This window comes from Typopeltis vanoorti, chromosome 19 (genome assembly GCF_054136105.1).
Source record: "Typopeltis vanoorti isolate ZY-2024b chromosome 19, IOZ_Tvanoo_1.0, whole genome shotgun sequence".
NCBI classification, from domain to species: Eukaryota; Metazoa; Arthropoda; class Arachnida; order Uropygi; family Thelyphonidae; genus Typopeltis; species Typopeltis vanoorti.
Genome location: NC_143567.1, coordinates 35,581,855 through 35,604,559, shown reverse-complemented (window position 1 = coordinate 35,604,559; position 22,705 = coordinate 35,581,855). Strand labels below are relative to the sequence as shown.

General features: G+C 37.1%; 1 protein-coding gene across 4 annotated transcripts in view; it reads left to right on the top strand.

Annotated features, from left to right (window-relative positions):
• The window catches only part of LOC150095994 (dehydrodolichyl diphosphate synthase complex subunit DHDDS-like), a 208,084-nt gene that overhangs the window by 70,732 nt on the left and 114,647 nt on the right, over nucleotides 1-22,705 (top strand). For all 4 annotated transcript variants that reach the window (XM_090409669.1, XM_090409668.1, XM_090409670.1 and 1 more), the window contains exon 2: nucleotides 14,743-14,924. In XM_090409669.1, the coding sequence (XP_090265795.1) occupies nucleotides 14,745-14,924 (180 nt within the window). In that variant the 5' untranslated portion in view covers nucleotides 14,743-14,744. The remainder of the gene's footprint in view (nucleotides 1-14,742; nucleotides 14,925-22,705) is intronic.

Below are 22,705 nucleotides of genomic sequence, written 5' to 3'. Positions count from 1 at the left end.
TCTTTCTGTTTTCATTCTTTCAACGTGTTCCATCCATTTATGTTTATATTTTTTAATTTTTTCTATTACTGATTCCTAGTTTAATTCTTTCATAATTTCTTCGTTTCTTTTGTGATCGAAAGAAATTGTATGGAAGTGATCAAACTTTCACTTCCATACAATAGGACTGGTAGGGCTAACATACAAGGTATGGCTATTAAATAACGAGACTGTTTACAAAAATGTTTATTATCATCATCATCATCATCATCAAATTCTGCCATGTACCCTCAAGGGGTGTACAGGATATGACAGTACTACATGAAAAAATTACATCATTACTAACTTCCTATCTACAATTTTCCTCCAAATCAGTCTGTTACTTGTCAAGACTCCAACATTATCAGATCTTATATTTCTATCGTCTAAGGCACTTTGTACCGTATCAATCCACCTATATCTTGGTCTTCCTCTGGGTCGTTTTCCTGCCAACCTGGCAGAGAACACTTGTTTTGCTAATCTTTCCTCTCCCATTCTATTTAAGTGACCATACCATCTGAGATTAGCTCTGCTAACGCATTCCTGGATGCTGACAATGTCAAGTTCTTTCCTAATATCCTCATTTTTAATATGATATTGCCATTGATGCCATCTGTTCACGCCTCTAATCTTTCTCAGGACTCTCATATCTGCGGTCTCTAGTCTTTGGTCAAGTGTTTTACTTCTGACCCAGCTCTCAGATCCATAAGTTAAAATTGGTTTGAACACAGTTTTGTATACAGCTAATTTAGTGTTCCGACTAATTTCTTTCTTATTCCATATGAATTTATTCAATTGACTTCCCACGATACCAGCTTTGCTGATTCTGTTGTCTATTTCTATATTTAGTTTACCATCTTCAGTAAAAATTGTGCCTAAGTAGCTAAAATGTTTTACTTGTTCCACAGGTTCTCCATTCACAACACAGTTGACATTTTCAATGATTCTGCCTATTTTCATTGTCTTTGTCTTTTTATTGCTGACCTTCATACCATATCTATTACAACAGCTATTCAATTTAGTCAGAGAATCTTGCAGACTTGTAGCGGATTTATTTAGAAGTACAACATCATCCGCATAAAGCAAAGAGCTGACATTAACATCTCCAATTTTGATATCAGGTTTAATACCACATTCCTTCATAATGTGATCCATATAGATAATGAATAACAGAGGGGATAATGTACATCCTTGTCTCACACCAGATTTAACATTAAACCATCTTCCTGTACTTCCTTCAATTCTAACTGCTGACTCACAACTCAAATACAGACTAAGTATTGCTTGATATAATGCCCCATTGACACCATATAACTGCAGCGTATTGAATAGCTTCTCTCTTGGCACCATGTCATATGCCTTTTTTTTCCAAATCAACAAAACTTAAATACAGATCTTTGTTATATTCCCATGCTTTCTCGACTATTTGTCGTAAAGTGAAGATCTGACCCTGACAGCCTCTATTTGGCCTGAATCCAGCTTGTTCTTCACCAAGCTTTTCTTCCACAATTCTTCTCAACCGTTTCTCAAGTATACTTGCATAGATCTTGCCAGGAACAAATGTTTATTATTACAATTTAATTGTTATCCCCTTCAACATACTCCCCTCCTTTATCTATACACTGTCATAGGAATTTTCCATTGTTGGAAGCAGTGCTGCAAGTCATCAGGTGTTATCCTTCAGTAACACTGTCATTTGATCCTTTACCTCATCCACTGACTGAAAATGGGTGCACTTCAATTCGGATTTCAACTTTGGAAAAGGGTAAAATTCGCATGGAGCTAAGTTCAGTGAGTAAGGTGGATGGTCCAACACTAAGATCGTCCTATCAGCCAGATACTGCTTTACAGACAGTGCGCTGTGGGCTGGAGCATTGTCCTGATGGAGAATCCAAGTGTTGGTCTTCCACAGATTAAGTCTCTTCTTCTTCCTCACTCATTCTCTCAGCTTGGCCAGAACCTCAAGATAATAATGTTGGTTAACTGTCTGACCGTCTGGTACCCATTCAACCATTATCCTGCCATTGATATTAAAAAAAAAAACAAAAAAACATCAGCATTGCCTTCAGTTTTGATTTGCTCATTCTTTCTTTTTTCATTTTTGGTGACGTGGGAGTTTTCCAGTGTATCAATTGTCTCTTTGTTTCTGGATCGTACTGGAAAATCCACGTCTCATCACATGTGGTGATCTTCTCCTGCAAGTCCAGCTCCGCTGTTAGCCGTTCCATGATATCAGTGCAAATTTGTTTCCTAACGTCTTTCTGCTCCTGACACAAGTTTTTGGGAACCATTTTGATGCAGACTTTGTTCATGTTCAATTGCTCATGCAAAATTTGTCATACAGTCTCCTTATCAATGTGCACCCTGTCTGCTATCATCCGAATGCTTAATTGGCGATTGTTGCGGACAATTTCATTAATTTTTGGAATGTTTTGTTCAGTTGCTGCCACGACAGGGTGACCTGCTCGTTCGTCATCTTCAACATTTTCTCGACCTATAGCAAAGCGTTTGTGCCATTCAAACATTGTGCCCGTGGCATTACATTATCACCGTACACCTTCTGCAACAGTTTCAAACTCAGTCAGTGATTTCTCCAATTTCACGATGAATTTGAGATTAATGCACTGCTTGAGTTTAACGTTAGACATTATTCTGGCAAAAGCAACTTCGCACGTTTCTTTTATAACTGCCTACAGACTAACTACGAGCAACAGCGAACAATGCTTATCTCAATTGCTTCTAGAACTTTAAAGGTCATTCATGGTGCAAGTGCATCCCACTGCTACAAGTACATGATTCACAGTGTACCTTGTTTCATTATTTAATAGCCACACCTCGTATTGTATACTTGTAGTCTGGTTTGTTTTTGAACTAGATTAGGTTTTAATATAGAGTTAATTACACCTGTTATTTTTAAATATTTTGCAATTTTTAGGTTTATATTTTTTTCATTTTCATATGTAATCATACAACTTAGGTAGTTAAATGAATTCACGTGTTCTAAAATCTTGTTATCTATTATTATTGTAGTTCTTACTGGATCTTGCCCTTTAAAGGCCATAGTTTTGGATTTTTCTATTGATATTATCATTCCATAATCTTTGGCTATCTCATTTAACTTTAAAATATCTTTTTGTATGTTATCTTCAGAATTTGTAATTATTATTTGGTCATCAGTAAAAAGGAGAGTGCTTAAGTTCACAGTAGGAGGAAGTTTAATACCTTGATGGAAATTTTTATTCCATTTTATTATTTCATTTAGATAAATATTAAAAAGAGTTGCTGAAAGGGGACATCCCTGTCAGACTCCGTGGTTTATCCCCCTCATACATGATAGTTCATAATTTGATGTTATTTGTATTTGATTATTTACATATATATTTATGATAGCTTTTAGATTGTTATTTGGTATTTGTCTTTGTTTTAATATGTTAAATAAAATGCTTCTTTTAACTTTGTCAAATGCTTTTTCAAAGTCAATAAATGTAATATGTGTTTCTAAATTGTATTCTTTTCTTTTCTCTATTATTATTTTTAGGCAGAAGGCCGGGTCTATACATGATCATCTTTTTCTAAATCCATTCTGTACTTCTAAAATAAAGTTTTCAGAATATTTTATTAGTTATTTAAAATTCTGCTGTATATTTTTTGTAACAGGAATTTAGTATACTGATACCTCTATAGTTTTTAGGGTCATCTCTATTACCTTTTTAAATAAAGGGATCACAATTGCTTTTTTCCATTCTATTGGTGGGTTACTAGTTGAATAAAAGTCTCCTGTTATTTTTAATTAAAAAAAATTGGAGACTTTCTTTGAACCTTATTTCTGCATACTTACACAATTCTGAACCTAACCCATCCTCTCTGGGTGATTTTCCATTTCTTGTTTCTTTCAGACTGATTTCTAATTCTTATTTATTTCCTTTTCATTTTCATTAAATGTTTGCCAGTTATCTTTTTCCAAAGTGAGGAGTTGAAGTATGTGTCAGGTTGTGAGATAGTTATGGTTGAAGAAAGCCAGAATTGCCAGAATGTGAGTGAAAATAGTGGCTTGATAGGGAATTGCGATGTACAAGATGGCAATGAGAGCGGTGATCTAAGAAAGAGTGAAAGCAACCATACAGAGAGAGAAAATGGTTTAAATGATAAAAATAATGAGGAATTATTTGTAGGAAGTGAGATCGCTAGGTTGCGCACAGTGATACAAAATGCACAGCGGCAATTAGAGCACCTGCAAAACTCTTTCCAGAGTGATTCGGCTAACGTAAATAAACAGCGTAAGAATGGGAGAGTTTCTGAAATGAAGGAAAGAGTGTTGTATGGTGACTCGTTATTAAGAGGGGTGATAGATGGCAGTGTAACTAAATCGTACTTACCGGGTGCGAAATTTAAGGATGTAAGTGAGAGTATTAGAGTGCAAAAACAGAGGGTGAAAGAATTAATAATTGTGGCGGGTACGAATGAATTGAAAGGTGATAAATTTTTTATGAGAGAGGACTTGAAAGTATTGTTAAAGGTAACGAAAGAAAAGAGTGACAGAGTTAGAATGGTTAATCTGTTGCCGCGGTATGACAGAGAGGAGTTTAGAAGGAGGGCCATAATTGCAAATGACATTATGCGCAGGTTATGCAGACGGTGTGGTGTGGAATGAGTTTGAAGGGCGAAAGGACTTATACAAGATGGATGGCCTGCATTTGAATGGACTTGGTGTGTGGACACTGGAAAGAGTGTTGCTGAATGAAGTGAAAATGGATGAGCAAACCCAGAGAAACTAGAACTACCAAGGGGGGGGGGGGAATGACTATGCAGACACCAGTGAGACAGATGAGTGTAAGAATGTATATAATGTACCCGAGCCAGCACTAATGACAAAAAATGGGAATGGGTCATTTAGAATAACGCATCAATATAGGGGTGGGACTAAGGGATCACTGCATTTTATGTATACTAATGCCAGGAGTATTAGGAACAAGAAGGAAGAATTTTTGGCCTTGAATGGCTCTTCCTGGCCACAGGTTATTGGCATTAGTGAAACATGGCTGACGGAAGATGATATAGTTAGTGGGATAGAATGTGTAGGTTATAGTGTGTTTAGGAGGGACAGAGAGAATAAAATGGGGGGAGGGGTATTATTGATGATAGCTGATGAACTGCAGCCAAGAAGAATTGAAGTTGTATCGCAGGATAGTGAAAGGAGCTCATTTGAGGCTATTTGGTGTGAGATTGAGACTGGCAGAATAAAATATACAGTTGGGTGCTGCTATAGACTAGGTGATGGAATAGATGGTGGAGATAGTATGCATAGGGAAATTGATGAAATGAGTGGAAGGAGGGTAATTATTATGGGGGATTTCAACTATGGTAACATTGATTGGAAGGAGGAGAGGACACATGTGAGGAAGGAAAAGGATTTTATTCAATTATTAAGAGATAACTATCTGAGACAGCATGTAATTGAAAATACTAGGGGTGTGAGAGTGCTTGACCTGGTAATAGCATCTGAGAATTTGACTGTAATGAATATGACCATGTTGCCACCTATTGGTGAGAGTGATCATAAGGTCTTGACCTGGGAGGTGGCTAAACGTGTGGAATTTTCGATTAAGACAGGGTATATGTGGAATTACCGTGCTGGCAAGTATGACAAGCTTAGGAGTGTGCTTAGATCAGTGCCATGGCATGTACAACTGCAAGGGCTGGACGTCGATAGAGCATGGGAAGTGGTCAAGGAGCATTTACAGGAGATTAGGGCTGATTGTATACCTAGGGTCCGAATAGTAAAACAAGTAGGGGTTGAATGGATGAATAACACCATTAAGCTTGAGCTGCAAAAAAAAGAAACAACTGTGGAGGGAATTTAAAGAAAGGTGTGACCTGCAGACACACGAACGGTATAAAGTGCAGGCCAGAAAGGTAATGAGTGTGGTAAAAAAAGCAAAAGCGGATTATCAAAGGAAACTAGCTATGCAAGCAAAAGAGAATCCCAAACAGTTCTTTCAATATGTTGCAAGTAAGAAAAAAAACTGTACACGGCAAAATGATTTTAAGGAATGACGATGGTAAGGAGGTCACTGAATCAGTTGATATAGTGGAGTTACTGAGCGTGCACTTTGCAAAAGCATATCATCCAGGTGGTGACATTGAAAAAATGAAGGAACCATTAGTTTATATGGGAATAGTGATGAATGAAGTGGAGGTGACTAGTCTATTACAGAACCTTAATGTGAACACATCTGTGGGATTGGATGGTATACTGGCACAGGTCTTGCTTGAAGTGGCTAAGGAATTATCAGTGCCCTTGACCATGTTGTTTAATCTGAGTCTCAGGTCTGCTTTAGTCCCGAAGGTGTGGAAAGAGGGGGAAAATAGTTTCACTGCATAAAGGAGGATCCAAGACTATGGTTGCAAATTACCGACCGATCAGCATATCAGGAGTCGTTGTCAAGGTCTTGGAGAAAGTAGTCGAGGGAAAAATACAGGAATGGATCGATGAAAATGAGATACTGTACAGGGGACAGCATGGCTTTGTGAAGGGTAGATCATGCTTCAGTAACTTGCTCAAGTTTTATAACAAGGTGACGGCTGAACTGGATAAGGGAAATGGGTTTGCAGTGATACTGCTGGACCTGGCAAAGGTGTTTGACAGGATACCACATGGAATACTAATCCGTAAACTACGACATATGGGAATGGATATAGGGTTGGTGAGATGGATAGGTGGTTGGTTGATGGAGAGATATCAAAGAGTAGTTTATTCAGGAGTAGAGTCCAAAAGATGGCCTGTGACTAGTGGTGTGCTGCAGGGTTCTATTCTTGGACCACTGCTGTTTAATCTGTTCATTAACGATATAGGGAAGGATCTAAGTGGAACAATTCATTTGTTCGCTGATGATGCAGAGTTGGGTAGGGCAATAGTGAAGGCAGAAGATGTCAAAGTCTTGCAGGATGACTTAGATAGATTGGAGTTCTGGGCTAAGGAGAATGGATGTCAATTTAATGTGACAAAATGTAAGGTTATGCATTTTGGTGTGAAAAGATTAGCAGCAGTATACCACATTGGTGGAACTGTACTCCAAGAGATTGATGAGGCCAGGGACTTGGGAGTGTTGGTGGATAGGGAGATGAAGTTTAGGGGGCACATTGCAAAAGTAGCTAAATCAGCTCATCAACTCGCTTGGTTGTTGAAAAATACCTTGACGAGCAGAGACAAGCAAGTTATTGTACCTCTGTACCGAGCCCTGATAAGACCTCATCTCGACTAATGTGCCCAGATTTGGTCACCTCGGTTCCTTCTTGATGGGGAGGAGGTGGAGAGGATCCAGAGGCGAGTGACTAAGATGATAACAGGTCTATGGAATGAACCACATGAGAACAGGTTGAAGATTTGTGGATTGCAGAAACTAGTTGATAGGCAGAAAAGGGGAGATATGATTGAGACATTCAAATTGCTAAAGGGATTCTATAGGATTAATTCAGAGGATATTTTTGAGATCAGGACTGGTGGTGGGAGAACTAGGGGACACCTATGGAAGCTGGGCAAGAGTGTGGTTAGCAGGGGTGTTAGAGCTGGGTTCTTTACTTTTAGAGTGGTAAATGAGTGGAATAAGCTGCCAGAGTCTGTTGTGGGTGCTATGACGGTGAACGAGTTCAAGGCAAGGTATGATAGATACTGTGAGAATGTAATTGCATAGTTGTGTGGACATGATGTTTAGGGCTTCCCTCGATGAGTCTAAGGACTCCTGGAGTCGCCTGAAATAATAATAATAATAATTTTTTTTAAAAGATTTATCTGTTCACAATTCTGTATAGAAATTTAGAAATTCTTCTAATTTCAATTCGGTGTTTAATTTTACATTTTCTTTAGTATGTGTATTTAAATGTTTCAAAATCTTATATACACTGGGGCTTATTTTATATAAATCATGTTCTAAATTAGAAACAGATTTGTTCCACGATTCTCTGTCTTTTCTGACTTCTCTTTTAGCTATGGCTCTAATTCTTTTATATGCTATTTTATCTTCTAATATTTTACTGCTTAAACCATTTATGATTTGCTTCTTTTTTCATTTTGATTATTTCTTTGATTCTATCATCCCATATCTTCAGTTTTTTCTTTTTATTGATTTTTTTGGTCTTTTTTAAGCTTTCATTTGCTGCTGTATTTAGTATCGTTTTTATATTAAGCCATTCTATTTCTTCATTTCGTTTTATTTTATCTAAATATTGGTTAATTCTTTGTTCATATAGCCATTATATATTTGTCATTTAATAATCTAGTTTTATAAACAAATGTTTTAAAATTTCTTTCTGTTTTTGTTATTTGTAGCCATTTAGGTGGTAACCAGTTTTATTTTAATGAGGAAGTGGTCACTACTTATTTCATATCCTCTGTGAACTCTGATATCTAAAGAGAACTTTGTCTTTTCATTTAGGATAAAGTAATCTAATATTGATTTCCATCCTCTTGCTGCCTAAGTATATTTATGTATGTCTTTATGTTTATAGAAAGAATTCATTATTATTATTATTATTATTATTATTCAGGCCTTCAAGGAGTCAAAAGACTCATCGAGGGAGGTCCTTCCTAAGACATAAAGTCTGCCAAGACTCATCGAGGGGAGGCCCCCCCCCCTGAGAAACACAAAGTCTATCATACCACTCTTTAAACTCGCTGACCGTTCTCGCTCCCACCACTCCATCAGGCAATGCATTCCACGGCTCAACCACCCTCAACACAAAGAAACCACTCCTTACCCTCTTGCTCACAGTTTCCTTTCGTAACTTCCAGGGATGGCCTCTTGTCATCACTCCTTCCCGCTGTTCAACCAAGCGAAAGAACTCCCGATTGTCAACCCTGTAACCACCTCTCAACAGTTTAAAAGTCTCAATCATATCACCTCTCCTTCTTCTATCCACCAAACTCTGCAGTCCACATTCGTTCAGCCGATCCTCATAACTATCCTTGTACAGTCCTGAAACCATCTTTGTCATCCGTTCCTTTCCACAGTTAATTTATCACCTTCAAATCCTGGGGACCAAATCTGAGAACAATAGTCCAAGTGTAGTCTGATCAGAGACGTATACAACGGAATGATAACCCTCTTATCTCTGCAGGTCAGTGTCCTTCTCATAATAGCAGCAATCCTCTGTGTTACCTTCACCACCTTTGCAATATGTCCCCTAAACTTCAGGTTTCTATCAATCATCAACCCCAGATCTCTTGTCTCCCCTACTTCCTCCATTATAACTCCTCCCATAGAGTATGCAGCATCCCATCGATGTTTCCCAAACCTCAAGACCTTACATTTTGCTGCATTAAACTGACACCCCCATTCATTTGCCCATCTATCTAGCTGATTTAAATCCTCTTTGCAGGGCTACCACATCTGCACTATTACTAATAATCCTTCGCAGCTTCACATCATCTGCAAACAACTGAATATCCCCCTGCAATCCACTGGCTATGTCATTGATATAAAGGTTAAACAATATAGGTCCTAGTACTGAGCCCTGTGGGACCCCACTTGTAACCCTCTGCCTCCTCGAAACTGCTCCACCATACACAACACTCTGATACCTATCAGACAGCCAATCCTGAATCCAGTTGACCAATCTGACATTCAGACCCATGTGCTGCACCTTAAATATCAGCTTATCATGTGGCACCCTATCAAATGCCTTCGCCAAGTCTAAGAAAATTGCAGTATGTGCCTTACCCTTATCTAATGTTCTTGTAACTTTATTATAAAAGGCTAGCATATTGCTAAAACAAGAGTGTCCTTTCACAAATCCATGTTGATTCTCACAGATAACATTACCCTCATCTGCCCAATGCTGTATACGGTCCCTCACTACTTTCTCCAAGATCTTAACAACTACTGATGACACACAGACTGGCCTATAATTAGACACTTCCAGTCTGTTACCACCCTTATGCAATGGCACTATCTTACCTTCCTTCCATTCCCTGGGCACCTTTGCTAAAGCCAGACTTTCATTGAAAAGCCACGTTAAAGGCACTGTCAATTCCCTAGCACATTCTCTCAAAACTCGTGGTGAAATACCATCCGGTCCCACAGCTTTACTGACATCCAGAGTGCGCAGTATCTGAAACACACTCTCCTCCTGTACCTCCAGACCTCGAACCAGTCCTATCCCTCTAGCATTAAAACTGACTCCTCTAGGATGAAATACTACAATAAAGTATTCATTGAACAATTCCACTATGTCCTCTGCATCAGTCACTCTATTCCCATTTTTATCCCACAATATCATTCTTCCACAGTCATTTCTCCTCCTACTGGCCACATAGCTAAAAAATTCCCTAGGATTTTCTTTGGATCTTAGGGCCAATCTCCTCTCATATTCCAGTTTCGCTTTCCTTACCACACTAGTCACTCTTCTGGCCTGTGTCTTATATTCCTCATGCATCTCTTCACCTGTCTCCTTATATCTCTTCCATAGCCTCTTTTTCGCATGCAATTCCTGTTTAATATTGTTTGTCATCCACTTTACTCCAAATTGCGTCCTCTTCTTCACTCGTGGTATACAACTTACCATTGCTGATAACAAATATTCTTTCACAATTTCCCACACACTAGTGATATCCCGGCCTTCCAATTCCTCCCTCCATGAAACTTCCCGAAGTTGACGTCTAAGACTATTATAATCACCTGCCTTATAATTCCACATAAGTTCCCGTCTCTTTGATACTCCTGCATGTCTATTCATTTTCCAAGTCAACACCATATGGTCACTCTCTCCAACTGGCGGGAGAGACGTCAACTCAGTTATTATCAACTCTTCTGATGCTATAACCAAATCCAAAACTTTTGAACCTCTTGTTCCCTCTGTTACATGTTGCCTAAGACATTTGTCCCTCAAGAATTCTAGAAATTCGATTCCCCTATTGCTACATGCATCTTCCTCTCTCCAATTAATACTACTGAAGTTAAAATCTCCCATAACAATCATTCTTCTTGCACTTGCCAAACTTAGCTGTCTAAACATCTCCTGGTCCCCATCCTCTGTGCTCCTGGGTCTGTAGCAACACCCCACTAAATATCCTGTCTTGCCTACCTCTACCTCACACCATACACTCTCAAAATCATTTGTCTCACTTCCTTCCAAATTCTCCACTCTTAGAGGACATAGGTCATCACTTATCATAAGCAGTACCCCACCACCACGCTTTCCCCTCCTATCCTGACGAAAAATGCTATACCCAGCGACTTCTATTCCTGTTGTTATATCCCCTTCTGTCAACCATGTCTGAGTGATCGCAATAATTTTTGGCCCTGCTGATGCTATTTGCGCCACCAATTCCTCTCCCTTATTCCGGATACTCCTGGCATTAGTATAAAGCATATAAATGTCATTGTTTCTATACCCAGCATTATCCCTTCTAGACTCCACTGGGCTCAGTGTTACCTGACATTTTCTCCCTTCTCCCAAGTATCCATTCCCACAAGAGGCCACCCCTGTTATCATCCTCCCTGGGACACACTGACTCGTTCAGAACAGCAATCTCTCCAGATGCCTACGTCCTTCCTCATTCAAATGTAAATGGTCTCTCGCATACAATTCCTCTCTTTCCTCAAACGCACTCCAAGCATCCACATATACCAGTCCTCTGTTGTCACACATTCTCGCTATAATGCCATTCAATATCACCGCTCTTCTGCTCAGCTCATCATTATCATACCTAGGCAACACGCACACTATTTTTCCTCTCTCTGTCTTCTTCCGTACAGTCTCAAGCAAAAATCTCATATCTCTCGCTACCTGATTTACATTACCACTCAAGTCATTCGTTCCTGCCATCACAATCATCTCATCCACCCTTTCACCTCTCTTAATTGCCATAGCCACCCTTTCTATTGTTCCTCCTGGCAAACACTCCTCACGCATCCTATCTTGAACACCACAGATCATTGAGTCGCCATACATTATACCTCTTACCATTCCCTCGCTCCTATTGTTTCCATTCTCTCCTCTTCTTTCATTCCCATACCTCTCTCTTCTACTGTTTCCATTCTCTCCTCTTCTAGCACTCCCATACATCTCTCTCATTCCCTCTCTCCTACTGTTTTCGTTTTCTCCACTTCTAGCACTTCCATATCCCTCTCTCATTCTGTCCCTCCTACTACTGTTTCCATCCTCTCGTCTTCTAGCATTCCCATACCTCTCTCTCTCATTCCATCTCTCCTACCGTTTCCATTCTCTCCTCTTCTAGCACTTCCATATCTCTCTCATTCCGTCTCTCCTACTGTTTCCATCCTCTCGTCTGCTAGCATTCCCATACCTCTCTCTCATTCCCTCTCTTCTACTGTTTCCATTCTCTCCTCTTCTAGCACCCCTATAAACTACAAAATCGATTAATTTTTTTACCATTTCTGTTTAGAGTATGTTCTCCATATAATCCTATATTATTATTAATTTTCGTGTTTCCAATTCTTTGCATTTAATTCTCCTGCTAATATTACATAATCATTTTTATTTATTTTATTATATATATTTTGTAACTAATGATAGAATTCAGTATTTTCATCTTCTCTTCCTTCTTCTGGTGCATATAAACCGAATATTGTTAAATAAACTCTTTCTTTTTATTCTGGCTTCTATTATTCATTCATTCCATAATGTATAATATTTTAACTGTTTTGAAAAGGAATTATGGATCCATATCATAACACCTGATTGTGCTCTTTGGTCTCTGTCAACTCCACTATATATTACATTAAAATTTTCAGTTCTCATGGTTTCTTTTAATTTCTTTTTTGTTTCAGTGATTACTGCTATTTGAAATTTTTTTCATTTAATATTTGGTCTAATTCTGTTTCTTTATATGCTATTCCTCTTACGTTCCAGTTTGCTATATGTATTATATTTTGTCATTTCCATTTTTGTTTTACCTTTTCCATTCCAGGGTAGTTTTCCATAGATTCGTTTCAGTTACCTTTCTCTGTTGGCTTAAAAGTAGATTAATGTTCTCCATGTCAGGTGACTAGCCTGGCAATGGATATTCCAGTGGTAGGGCTGTTACCTTTAGTCTTCTGAACTAGCCTTCTTCCAAATTTAAACCCATAGGAGGAATAGGGTATATTGAAGGGGAAAGAGTAGATTATAGAGGGGACATAGATGTAGGCTAGAAATGAAAAGATCTCATAACCCTTGAGTACTCTAATAGCATAAGGGTCATAGAATAAGAAGAGTTGATTGATAAGGCCTAATAGGAAAGATTAAAATGAGTAGATCTTCCTCAAAGTAGAAGAGGATAGATCCAGCTGGGGGACCATGGGAGTCCCACTTCCCTTTACAATCAAGATGATCGCTCCTTATGACCCTGTTGGTCCATGAGTCATTATTCAATATATTCGGACCACCCCCACCATATTTGGTAGACTCCCCTATCTGCAACCCAGGGAACACACTCTCAAGAGGTTACAGGATCTCCCAAAAGGTTATTAATTCCACTACTGTTTAGTTTGTATATTAATGATATGGGGAATGATTTAAGCAGGGATATTTAGTTATTTCGTGGTTATACTAAACTGGGAAAGGGGGGATAATTAAAACATCCTGCTGGATAACTGGCAGTGTGGGTGAAGGATAATGGTTGTTAATTTATTGTTGGAAAATGTAAGGTTACGAATGCTGGAATGAAAAGATTACATACCGTGTGTTATACTGATGATACTAATTACAGGAAAATAAGGCTAAGGATGGCGATGGATTAAGATTTGAAGTTCAGAAGGCATAAGTTGGCAAAATAGTTTAAAGGATTACTTAAATGTTGAAGAATACATTGAAACAGAAATAGGGCACTCATTATTTATCTGCCCATCCAAGGCTGTGATAAGGCTGCATCTTGACATTATGTGCAGAATTGGTTAGCTGGATTTCTTAAAGTTGAGGTGCTGGAGAGAATCCAGAAATGAATGAACACGCTGCTGACAGAACTGAAGAATGTTCCTTGTGAGGATAGATTGAAGATGTGTGGGTTGCAAAGTTTAGTGGAATGGCAGAAAAGAGGGGCCATGATAGAAACTTATAAATAGGTTCTATAAGATTGACACAAAAGAAATATTTCAGTACATAACAAGTAGAGAGAACTAGGGGTTACCCCTGGAAGTTGTGTAAGAGTGTGGTTATTAAGGGTGTGAGGACAAAGTTTTTTGCTTAGAGAGTTGTGAATGAATTGCCAGAGGTAGTTGTGATTTTCCTGGCAGTTAATGATGGCTGGTCTGGGTCTTCTGTCCTGTGATAAGGCTTCTTGATGCCATGTAGGTATCCATATAATAATTCTTTATGGCTGCTACAGATCATAGGTTAGGTTCTAGACTTATGAACGAATCCCCTCTTCCCCAAGTTATAATGCCATTTTTTATTGGCAAAATAGTTTAAAATAATATTAATAATTCCAACCTGCCTTACTGGTTGATGATATTTAGGATCACTATTAAAATTCTCATTATTTTCCTAATTTTGATGGCAAAATTAAGAAAAACAAAATTGTTTACAGTACATATGCTGAAAACTGTGGGTTCAGTCATGTAATAGATGACATGACTTTGAAATATGCGATTACACGATGTACTTTTGCATGATTGTATATGATAATTTCCTTACTTTTTTTTTAAGCCTTATGTCTCTTTAAATAATGAATATGGATTAAAAAATATCACATGAAATTATAATGACTGATATCTTTATTTATTTTAGATATGTCTTGGTTTCGAGAAGGGAAAAGAAGTTGGTTGGAGTCATTTTGCATAAAAGTTTTAAAAAATGGACCAATTCCAAGACACTTGGCTTTTATTATGGATGGAAATAGAAGGTATGCCAATAAACTGAGCCTTCAAAAACTTGATGGGCATGTACAGGGCTTTCAAAAGTTGACTGAAGTAAGATCCTCCCATCCTTTTTTATGAAGTATCACTAATCAGAATCATTTTTGTTATGTAGATATTAATGAAAAGTTTGGAACTAGATTAACCTTTAACAAAAAAAGTAACAGAGTATAAATTCTGCATAGCATTACTTCATGGGAAAGGAAAGTTTCATCCTTATAAATAAATATTTAATATTGTATTAGAAAGTTATTATTTCTCTTTCTACATGCATTGCATAGTTATTTCAGTTGGATCAGCTTAAATAATTTAAGCCAAGTGGATAGCTTCTTTGCTCTCCAACTAATATGACATTCATGCCATATGTGATTTGGCATGGATGTTTATGAATTTCTAGTGATAGATGATTTTCATCTCTTAAATAAGTTTTTTGTTTGTGTGTGTTGGGGGGGGAGATTATTGAACTCTTTTCTCCATTGTGTTAATGTATGATAAATTTATCACCTTTCTTTAAAGCCCACAAGAAAACCCTAAGATGTTTGTAGAAAGGTTTTCGATCTTTAGATGAATGCAATAAACCTCATATAGTCATCATGGGCTTTAAAGCCATCCTTATGTCGTGAGATTTGAGGAGACTGGCATTCTTTAGAGAACATCTACTTTCCTGAATGTTTATTTCCAAAAAAGCCAGAGAAGGCTACTTAAATGCAATCCAACTCATACAGGTTGTTACCTACACTCATTGTCTTATGGGTGATCTTAAAAAAGGAGATGAAGAAAAACTGAAAACAGATATTCTAAAAAAAAAAAAAAAAAAAAAAAAACGAAAAAAAACTATTCTCAACATCTGTTTCCTTACATTGGTAAACTTTCTTTCAAGATTGCTAGTCTCCTCAAATCTCATGACATAAGAGTGGCTTAGAGTGGAATTTCTCCCACACACATCATAACATTGAATGGGATAAGAGCTCCATGCCTTAGAGACTTCACTGTTCACAACATAAAAGAATCTATTATGGTCATCTGTTCACAAGGTATATTCAGTGGAACCAAGGAATGATCATGTGTGATATTTGAAACTTTATTAGAAATTTGGCTCATGAATACAATAAAAGTTAAGGATCTCACTTGATTAATATACTGGCATATAACTTCTTCTAGTAAACAAGTTTCCTTAAACACAACTTTCCTTTTGCTTAAGTAGACATGAAGAATAATTGCTCTGGCAATAAGAGTACATTTAATTGCATAGTTTCAGGGACTTCCCAGAAAAAGAACTTTGGTGTAGATTCCATTTTGTTTCATTGAAAATATACCACCTGCTTCTCATCAAGCACATAGCATTCTCACTAAGATACAAAGGCTTGAAAAAGTTCCATATTTGGTTTCTAGAGCAGGATTTCTGGACTATGTAAATATAAATAAAAAGTTACAAAAAAAATATAAAATTGATAAAAATGGGTGGGGGGGGGGAATCCTTAGCTCATCCACAGTACCAATGTATTACAAATCTATTAATAACCTTTCATGGGTGGGAACCACATAAAAAAAAAAAAAAAAAAAAAAACACCTCTTCCTTGCTTGTTTGTCCTGTTACCAAGCAATAACTGTTCCAAAACTCACAACTAACATGGTTGCTAATACTACAGTGATTGCATGTAGAATATCATATAGCTTAGGAACATTGCTATAAATAACCATACAATAATATATGTACAATGTTATTTCTATGTAAATCTCTGAAGATCACAATGTTATGGTAGGCAAATGGACCACTTAAATTTCCTTTCATTATGCCATCACTTAATCACATTGTGGTTGTAGTAATACTAAGCATCCATCTGCATTAGTATATATATATTTTTTAAAGATTACGTTATCATATAACAAACATAATAAGTAAAATGATTGTGAGATTTTTACAGTGGCATGGATTCTATAAGACTCTTGAACATTGCAGGAAGTATGCTGTGCGACATCATCAGGATTGTTTCCCACAGAGCTATGAGTGTTTGGGTGGAGGATTCCATTCCCACATCTCAATTCTTGTAATCCGAGAGATGTTCTACAGGATTCATATTTAGCAACCACAGTAACACCTGGAAGTCGCATCATATTTGTCAAATCACTCTCAAATGATACCAGATAGCACAGGTATGTTTCATCCTGATGAAACATGCCTGTGTCATCTGAAAAGACCACCTTTGAGGGAAGGAAGATACTTTATGAACAACATTGGATATACTTTGTAGCATGCATAGTATGGTTCTCTACAAGTATCAGAAGTCTCCAAGAGATTTCCAGGAAAAAAGCAACATTTTCCAGTCTTAAGTGATCAAATGTGACACTTCTCGGATACAAACTGTACATGTGGTTATCAGTGATTAGCATAAACATTATGTACCTTGGCTGAGCACTGCTTCAAGAGGCCCATACAGAAGAGGGTATACTGGATTGTGGTCTGGGCACCTCCACCATTTATTCTCTGGCTATGGTCAGCCATTCTACAATTTTTTGTTTGTGAGTTTACACAAGATGCAACAACATGTGTTCAATCTATGCATCAGTCATGGATTGCTCTTGAAATTCCTTAACTACAGCATCCACAAATGGCCTACAATACCGGCAGCTTCCTGGATACTGCAACCCTTTAACCAGAACCATGTCTTTTTCAAAGTAAGTCAATCAGATCACATTCCTTGCTCATGTAAATCAGGAACTTTGAATGGATAGTACATCATACACCTCCAATATTTTGCACATTGGCTTTCATTATAATATGAGTGTCACTTGGTGAGCAAAATGGCTGATTCGAAAATAAAAGTGGGTGGTCATAATATTTTGACTGGACACTATATATATTTGCAAGCTTATCAATCTCTGAGACAAAAAAAAAAAAAAAATCCGTATATTTTATAAATAATACATGACCATTTATTAATGAAACATGATCATTTTCACACATTTTTAGATTTAATATAAAATGTCTCAAATTTACGAAAAAAAAATCAAAACAGTTTCTTTTTTTTTTTTTTTGCCATTATAAACAAATGTTGAGGGGGTAAAAACATGCAATCATAAAAATTCTCAATGAAATAAACCTTTACGTCTTCAAGTATTCATTATGTTAGTAGGTTTTCAGAATTCAGAAGACAAGCCAGTGATGTCATACGATGGTAGCAACTAAGAAAGCAATTGAAAAACATTCAGGTTATGTTTTTAGAATCAGTATAAGAAATTATATATTTGGGGAAAATAAAAATAAAAAATTCTGTAAAGTTCTTTCTCATAGTTTTTTAATAAAGTTCCTTGTGTCTGCAGTTTGATCTACTTTGAACACAAAAATTACATCCCATGATCATCTTTATGACAAGTTGAGAATATCAGACCCTGCTTTGGATACTCCTTCAGATGGGATAAATGGAGGAGGACATTGGTATTACACAGAAGTTGCCATAGGTCTGAAGACTATTTTTAGAATAAGCATCTGTTATGAAGCCTCTCAATAGTATGATTGTATTAATTTGCCAATGATCTGGGTGACAGTCATTCTGAGACCAGATAGCCTCACTATTGTACTGGTATGGTGCCCATAGAGGGCACCATGCTAGGACATTAGTTTTGTTTTGGTTACAATTTGAACTGCTTCTAATGATGTAGCTTGTATGTGTGTCACAATTATAATTTGATCTGATGATACTGGGTAGAAAACTAATGAAAATAAGTTCAGGAAATTAATTTATTTTGATCTCTCTTGGTGGTGTTCATACCATGAAGCACTATAATGAATGATCAAGACTTCTGATACTCTCCTCAAATGGCAGCTGAGCTTTCTGGTCCCTTACCATGGCTACTGAGTGTAACATCTGCCCTTCAATGTTCCTCTCACTCACATACCACAAACACACCCTTATAGAGTATAATGGCAATGCCACCTAATGATAGGGCAGTTTTGCCATTAGTCATTTCCTTTAACTTAGAATATCAAGGAAAATCTTCTCCCACTATCTCACAAATCACCCATAGTATACCTCCTCTGTCTTTTGCCAAAAGGGCATCAGAAAAATGCTTAGTCTTGATACCAGAAAGTTTCTCCGGTTCTGCTAAAAACTTGTTCTTAGTATAACTGGAGTCTAGTGAATTTCTTCAGAATTAACATCATCCTGTATTGCCTATATATGCCATTATGCTCATCTGGCATCCATCCAACAGCACAGAAGCAAACCCTTATTCAGCCTGCCCCTAAAAAAAGGAAAGGAAAGTAAGCCATCAAACTGTTCATTGCCCTCATCTCAGTACTCTTGAAAGTGATGAGAAAGTCATCAGCAACCAGCTTCTTTACCAGGAGATACCCATCACTTAATTAATGAACATCAGTACAGATTCTGCCATTCTTTTTCCACGGCAGATCTCCTTGTTAGTCTCACCCAACTTTGGACACCAGCCAAGACAAAATTTAAAGAAATTCATATGGTCAGCCTTAATATTTCCAGTGTACATAATCTTGTCTGGCATTGAAATCTTCTTACCAAGCTAACCTTGCATGATCTTCCTCCTGCCCTTTGTAATTAGATTGCCAGTTTCCTCTCATTTGGTGAAGTCCTTCCTAGCAAGCTACCATCTTATGGTTTCCTTTCACACCCTTTGTGAATGGATTATCACCTTTCTTTCGGGTCATCACATGTCATAGTGGATGACTTCTTCACATCATTTCTTTTCATTGCTGCAGTACCTCAAGGTTCTGTACTCTTGTGTGCACTTTTCCTATATGTCAGTTACTTTCTCTCTCTCTGACTTTGAATCCTATCCATTGTTTTGCTAATGACGGTATTCTCCATTCCTCTTCTTCATTCAAGAAACCTTGTAGTACTTAAATGATTCAAGCTTCAAGATCTTCTATAACGAGTATCTTGAATATTGTTCTCCTCATCATTCTGAAGTGGGATGAAAATAATTTAGAGAATTTCATTGCTATCAAAACTTAGTCCTATCTTATTACCAGAGATCCTGTTTTACTCCCTCTTACTTTTGATAATGTTCCAATTTCCAGTCGAGATCAATTTCTCTTAATGTGCTGACTTTCATACATTTCACACACTTATTGCGTGCAGCCTAAATATACGACACCCATAGCTTTATTTTTTTTTTCTGCACAAGTACTAACGTTATAAATGCCAAATCTGATCAGCCTTAGAATATGGTTCTCACATTTAGGTTTGGTGTACCCAAAACTTTCCTAATAATTCTTGATTGTATACAGAAGAGCACAGTCTGCCTAATAGGTGACCCTTCTTTCACAAACTTCTTTCAGTCACTTTCTCATTAGCACCATATTTCTGCATTATGCCTTATATAGGTATCTATATATAAGGATTGAAAGTACCTATATTTATAGGTACTTTCATTGCATTTCTCCACAGACTGCCGACTACCATTCCTTTGCTTTCCTATAATCATGTAAGAATATCAGTAGGCACTCTTCAACATCTGTACATAATTCAATTCCAAACATATTGAACCATCTTGTTTTCATGTTTCACTACAAATTATAAGCTTTTATGACTATTATTTTATTTTTGTTAATAATGGCAGATAAAAATCAAAATAAGGATATGGTTGTTTCAAGTGAAAAGAAGGACGATGCAAACCTATTCAAGGTCTGAAGATGAAAAGTATTAAATTAATGATGAGAACATACTGTATTTTAGACCAGTATGCCTTTTATAGTATACAGAGAAAAGAAAAGACAGTCTATCATTCAATGTTTCTAACTTTTTTATTTATGAAAATTATTCTAAATTTTTAACTTGCATAACTGACATAACTAAATGCTTTATCTATTCAGTTACACACAAGCGATGATTTGGCTGGGAGGGGCTGTATATTGCATTATCACCAGCCCTTAATGAGCATGAAGTTGCCAAGACAGATGTTTTCTTAGTATCATAAGAGTGTAAGGATTTGGTTGAGCTTTGCATTATAAGAATTGGAGATTCAGTTGCTCTCAACAGATTATCTATTTGAGTTTAAGCAAATGATTTATTTTTATAGTAATGGTAAACAGAGTACAAGCTTTACACTCTGTTTACAGTAAAGATATACAAAGCAGAATATTCTAAAAAACCTTTTCTATTAGAAAAGATTTTTCAGGATATTCTACTTTTCTGAACAGAAATTCAAATTTTAGCTTCGTTAAGCACTACTCACCTCAGTTTTTCATTATCAAATTCCTGACAATCTGCCCTCAAAGGTAGAGATGCTGAGACATTTGCTATTGCTAACAATATGGAATGGTCTTTGAACTTCTGTATCTCATTTCCTTGATTGAATTATTGTTTTCAATCATTGGATATGCTTGCACTGAATATATCATAAATAGTTCTCATTGGTGTGGAAACATTTATTTCACATTCCACTTTAAATTCCTTATCCCTTAGCTGAGTGTTAGTTCTTCAAGCTGAGTGTTAGTTGTACAAGAGAAGAACAGGTGAATGAATGGAATAGTTTGCCTTTGTGGGTAGTGAGTGCATGTGATGTGAATGAATTTAAGAGAATGTATGACAACTAGTTTGAGAGATTTATAGCCTCCCTCGATGGGTCCTTTACTCCTTGGAGGTCTCAGATAATAATAATATTGCAGTTGGCTTTCATTGAAATCTACACTCTCCCTTGTTCCAAAGCACAAAATAGCTGCACACAATCAGCACTTCCCAAATGATTTTGAAAGGATTGAAAGCAGGAAGCTTGCATCATGTCCAAATGTCAGTCATGCTTTTTGTTAGTTATTAGTCATAACTTTCATCTTTGATGGAAGCCTTACTTCCAGCTTTTTTACACTTCCATGATTTTATTGCATCATTACCCACAGAAAAAGCCAGTCACCTGACTTCTTACTTTTGCTCCAATTCTTGTATTGATAAGTTTGGTAAGACTATTGTCATCCAGAACACATCTGAAAAGATAGCTAAAATTATTCTCAAATATAATCTCCATGCTACTTTTTGAACCATGCATCCCACTAGCTGCCTTCTTCCATTCTCTTAAGGATCATCTTCCTCTCACTCATCCTGGAGTGTATAAAGTTTCTTGTACCTGTTACTTTGGACAGAATATAGAGCAAAAAATACGCTCTGTGACTATCTGTATGGCAAGTCAGGACTGGCAGACCATGCTTTGGATATGTCTTAATACAGGAATGAATGGAAGAACTGTACTGCACACAAATTACTATAGGTCTGAGAGACTATTTTTGGAATCACTGTCAACCATGAAACAATCCTCTAACTTCAACTGGTATGGCTGCATTAATTGCCAGAAATCTGAGAAGCGTGGCAAACACTTCAATGCATATTATGCTTGAGATTTTTTTTATGTATGGAGTGGGTTTGAAGAAAGAAGGGATTTATGTAAGAGGGACACATGCTTTTGAATGAGTATGGTATTAGAAGCCTAGAAATTATTTATTGGTATGAGTCTTAATATGAAGAGTCAGGGAAACTGCATTATGATGGGAAGAATGATGAGAGTCTGTAAGGGTGATGAAGCTGTGCAACAATGTTAATGATACAATTATGCTTAATAATGGAAGTCATGATGTGTCTTTGTCTGGTTCAGCTTACTAAGTAAAAGGGGTACCCAAAAATAACTGGAATCTGAATTTGGTGATACGATTTCCCTCGAGAACCCTAGGGTTCTTACCACTTGGGTGATAGAATGACCCACCTGTCTTGTACCAATAATATGTCCATGATCAAAGTTGCCAAGATCTCCACATTTACCCATGCTCATTAATTATGATATGCTGTTAGGAAGTCCTGATGTCTGTCTATTTACGG